The sequence below is a fragment of the Cenococcum geophilum genome (genome assembly GCF_001692895.1).
Source record: "Cenococcum geophilum 1.58 unplaced genomic scaffold K441scaffold_35, whole genome shotgun sequence".
NCBI lineage: Eukaryota > Fungi > Ascomycota > Dothideomycetes > Gloniales > Gloniaceae > Cenococcum > Cenococcum geophilum.
This window is the reverse complement of record NW_027137593.1, coordinates 1,067,332-1,072,549: the sequence shown is the minus strand read 5'-3', so window position 1 is coordinate 1,072,549 and position 5,218 is coordinate 1,067,332. Positions and strand designations below refer to the sequence as shown.

General features: G+C 38.7%; 1 protein-coding gene across 1 annotated transcript; it reads right to left on the bottom strand.

Moving 5' to 3' along the window:
• Positions 1-210: 210 nt before the first annotated feature.
• On the bottom strand, positions 211-1,246 carry K441DRAFT_615469 (uncharacterized protein; the record flags this gene model as incomplete). Its single annotated transcript, XM_067645715.1, has 2 exons — positions 211-379; positions 568-1,246. 2 exons carry the CDS (start codon positions 1,244-1,246, stop codon positions 264-266), a joined length of 795 nt encoding a protein of 264 aa, XP_067501418.1. The 3' UTR covers positions 211-263.
• Between the last annotated feature and the right edge of the window lie 3,972 nt (positions 1,247-5,218).

The following is a 5,218-nucleotide window of genomic DNA, read 5'->3' as shown; positions in this document are numbered from 1 at the left end:
TCCGACTCCTAGCCAAAACCCATCCAAGTCGGTTTCAAATCCCTTAGCTCGGGTTAGGTGATGTAAACCAAGCACGTGACCACGACAGCCCCTGAGTGATCCCTGATACTGGTCCTTATAGCTAGGTTACATTTGATGAAATGGGACATGTAGTGCATTATAAATCTGATTGAAACCATAACCTATATTTATCTGAAACTAAAGAAAACCCGAGAAACTTCCTGCTTTTCAAAATGGAAAGTCTAGCTTTAAGAGAAAAGTGTTCAATCTTTCCCAAGGAGGGACATCTTGACCTCAAGTGCATCATCCTCATTCGTAGGATCACGAATGATAAAGTTGGCCCCGCGCCACTTGTCTGGAATGATTTCCTTTACCTTGTCTTCCGGCTGCTCAGAATGTCAGAACCATCCATTAAAATGGGAGTTCTCAGTCTCTCACCTTTCGTAAATACCCTGTCAACTTGTGGTATTCGAATTTCAAGCCTCTAAAGAATATCACCTTTTCCTCTCCGTCTGCATAAGTGCTGTGAGAATTGTATTTATTAAGTAGCACGCAAAATGAACATACCATTGCTCATATGACGGGTCCATTCACTTGTAGAGTCGCCTCTATACCATTCGGTTTCCGGAGCTATTTCGCCAGCCGGAATAACCCCCAACTTGAATCCTAGCGTCACGCTCTGGGATTTGTCCGACCAGGAATTGATATATACGTCCTTAGTCGAGTAAGTACTAACCGCGATGAAAAAACCTCTCTCGTAAACATCCGGGAACTTGTTAAGTATCTTTTCGGCATTCTTCCGGGCCCAGTCGCGGAAGGGAGCGAGGTGGTGATAGCCCTGCATTTTCACCTCAGAATCACATATGAGAACTGCTCCAAACTGGGATCCCAAGTCAAACTTGATCACAATTTTGGCTTCGGCTGGAATCCCAGCAGGAACCCCATTGGCTCCAAGGTCGACGTCGTATCTGTTGTATTTGACAGATTGCGAATATCTAGGTCCCCAACGCATAGAACTTGGTCGCATGGCAACAACAATAGTCTGGTCCAGGTCTGATAAGCCTAATTTCTGGACTGCAACGCTGTCCATGATATCGACAAGTGGATGCCAGATTCCGCCGGCATCAATATAACCACTGCAGCCAGGTTTGACGTCAAAAGAAGATGCGGGCTCGAAAAAGGCGTAACCTTTCTCGTACTTTCGCATGGATTCATTGTATTGCTGTGGTCGTTTGGTAGGAGCCATCTTGATCGCTGCCAGATAATCAGTCAAGATCTTCTAAAGTCAAAGCAAAGCTCGATTTATGAGCAGTGGCTCCGAGAGATGCAATCGAGAAGAGTCGAGGTTCGCTGGCATGGAACCGAAATCCATTTCCAAGGCCTTTCATATCGCTTTCGAGGCAACACCTGCAGCTCCGGTGACATCCGTTGCGCTTTGGCACCCACACTCCCCAGAAATTAAATAACGGCTACAATCCATTACGTTTTCCACTTTTAAAATGCGTGGTTTCGCAGTATGTACCAGAACGTACACGTTCTGTTGATGTACTGGAAGCAGTGTGTTCGACAGGCAATCAATCGCAGGCAGGGGCCCCCGGTTGCGATTGATTGGCCAAAATCCTGGTTGCGATTGATCGACTGATGAGAATTAGCTGATTGATTGAAGTGATTGCGATTGATTGCTAAGAATTACCCCATTGGGTAATCCGTGATAGAGAATCTAGGTACTAAACATTTTTTTAACAGAGCTTCGCCTTATATAATAAATATACACTCTAAAAATAAGTCCTTCCTATACTCCTTATTTATCCTCATCCTTTTCTATATGCCCTTTATTTAACCAGCTCTTCTAAAGCTCTAGTGCCTTAATTATCTTATCAGCCAGGCGGTTTTGGTTATTAGTAATTACGTTAGCAGAGCTAAACTTACGCTAGCACTTAGAGCTTATTGCTGGTATATAAATGTCCGTATCACTTCCGGTAATACGTATTGCTATTGCAATAGTTTTAGGTGGTAACTGATTTTAATTGATACTTCTTGATTCCCCTATTCTACAGGTGGAATTTAGTGGATTTCGTGAGCTCGCTTAGCTCACGTAACTAACCCAATTAGTTATAGACAACCTCGTTCAGACACTAGGAGTATTTAGTTTTTAATAGTGCTTAAGAACGCCTCCTGCCAAATTCTACCAAGTTCTGCCAGGTCCTATTAAGTTCTGCCGAATTCTACTATATTCTACCAAATTCCATTAAGTTCTACTAAATTCTGCCATATTCCACTTAGATTCTGCCGAATTCTACCATATAGTTAAAGTAACCAATTACGATTTTCCATGCCCGGTATGGAAAATCGCCATTAGCTCGCTTACCACTAGCGCCTTGGCTGCTGGCTTAATATCTTTACGTTCTCTATTCCTGCTTTAACGTTTTCTCTCTTTACCCACTTGGTAACCTGTAGCTTAATTATATTCGTATTAATTAGGTCCTTTAACGCCTGGTAAGGCTTTAATTTTATTATAGCGTCTATAGAGTTACTACCTCCGTTGATCTATTTAATCTCTACTATTTCTCTTCTCTCGTATAATTGTTGTAAACATATTAGGTTAACCATAAGTCGTTTCTCTTATATTGTCCCGAGTTTGACTAGGCAGTTATATAGAGATTTTAAGTCGGTATAGAGGATAAGCGGCAGTTGTTTGAGTTATAGGATCTTCTTAATAGTTGCTTTAATCGTAGCTCCAGTGTTAAATCTGTGGGCCATTCTATATAGTTTGGATACCAAGACACTTTATATAACTTGCTTATATTTAATAGATAACTAATAAAGGATATTAGCCCTATTATCCTTATCCGCGAGTATAATGATAAAGCCGATCTAAGAAGAGAGGTTATAATTATTGGCAAAGGACGAGTCCGTAAATATCATTAGTTTAAAAGTGCTTGTATTAAGTCGTACAAAGTAAAGTCCTTAGAAGGGATTATTAATTTGCTATTATAGCCGCTTATTAAGCTACTTCGTATATTTTTCCTTTAGGTTAATAACTTATGCTATAAAGGAGAGGTTAAAGGCAGCTTCTAGTTAATAGACTATAGCAATATAGGCTCCTCTTGCTCTCTAGGTAATGTACTAGTCCTTTAGTATAACTACCTTATAGACTTCCCCTCTAGAGCTGGTTAGGTCTGTAGCCTTTATAGTGACCAACTTTAGGTTCTAGCATTGACGTTCCTAGGTAAGGGCTATTAAGTCCTTTTCTTGCCTAATGCAGCCTCCGTTAAATTTAATTGGGGTATTTAGTGTAAGCTTCTCTCTCTCCTTTACTAGAAACTTTACTTCCTAAAGCCTAGCTTCTTCAGCCTCTATAAAGGTTTTATTAGCAAGAAATAGTATATTATCGGTCTATAGTCCTATAATTCCAAAGCTATTACTATTTGTGTATAACAAGTAGGGGTTATATATTAACTAGTTCATCCATAGCTTATTAAGGTGGTGGCGGTAGTATATATTAAACTAATAGTTGCCGGCTTCTGGGACACTATAGAGTAGTTTAATAACTCTTAGAATTAATCTATTCTTTAGTTTGAGTTCTAGTAGTGGGCGTATAAAGAAGTCTCTGTTTAGGTGGGTATTGGACTATATATAAGCTTATAAGATATCGTGTAGGTATAAAGAGGCTGGTCTTCTTTTATTTCCTTATAGGGTTACTATAAGTGCTAGGATAATTCTCTGGCTAACACGTTAAATAGTTAGTAATTATATTAAGACCAGATCTTTACTATAGTTGTTATAGGCTTATACAACTAGTCTAAACTTCTTAAAGGCCTTATCTGTTCCAGTGTTCTTAATCTTGTTAATAAACCGGGAGTTAAAGATTCTAACTCCTTTTGGGACGTCTGCTGTATTAATAAACTTAAAGATACCTTTCTTAAGTAAACCGTTTATCTTCTTATGTTAAGACTCTGTAAATAATAGTAAGGTGCACTTAAGGGTTGTAGTATTAGGTTTCGTCGGGCTATTGTTAATAAATATTAATACGTCCGCGATGTTTTACTAGGACTTTATTGGCGATTATTATATCTATTTTAATCTTTGGAGGGGTACAGTAGTTATTGGTTCCTTAGTTGATTCCTTAGTTAATTCCTCGGTCGGTTCCTTAGTTAATTCTTTAGACGGCTCCTCCTCTAGTTCCTTATTAGGTTTTTCTAGTTTGGGTTATAGGTATAGCTTTACTGTTATGGTCCTAAAGTTAGTAGGTCTATTAGGGAGTTATACCTTATATATTTCTCCGTTAATTCTAAGCAACTTAAATGGGCTAGTCCATCTACCGCTTTATCTAGTATTGCCTTTACGCCATATAAGCACGTCTAAGTTAAGGGGGAGGTTATAGATTATAGTAACAGATGGACCATTTCGTTAGTTTAGTATATCGTCAACTTACTTCTTTGCCCTAATCCTTATAATCTCCTTTATTACCTTCTTTATAGCTGCCGCTTGCTATATAATAGAGGGTGCTAGTAGGTTGAGTTTGCTTATTTAAGGGTAGGCACTAAAGACGAGAAGTATTAGGACTAAGCCATCTAGGCTAGCTATATTATTAGCGGCCTTTACCGCTATTTATAAGGCTAGTTCTTTGGTTATTCCTAAGTCCTATAGCTCCTCTGTAATTATCTAGTATACTTAATATAGTATTGGATAAGCTCTTTCTACCATTCTAATAGACCAGTAAGCTTTTACTGGGACGCTCTTAGTTAATATAGCCATTACTATAGCGTGCTGTTGAAACTCCTTGCTTGCGAAGTTCTTCCCGGCATTATAGGTAATATAGTTAGGTAGTCTAATATAGTCGTAGGATGTCCTAGGTATATTTTACGGAGATATTGCGTAGCTATCTCACAGCTTAAAATCTGGTAGCTTTATTAATTATATAGAGAATAGGACTCCCGTTAATATATATAATGTTAATAAAAATAGAATAGTTAAAATCGGAATCTTAGTCTTCTTATAGTGTGAATTTAAACTATTTGGGAGACTTATCATGTTTCTAGCAGTAGGAACAGTACTTAGTAAGGTAGTTAATAGCCTGCTTATTAATATTATTATAGCCAGAGCGTTCTAGTACCTTATATAGCTTATCTGCCAATAGGTGTCCAAAGCAACGGTGGAGTCGGCAGAGTTTAGCGGTGGTTAGGTAGCAAGGGTTTTAATTAAACGAGTGGGTTAT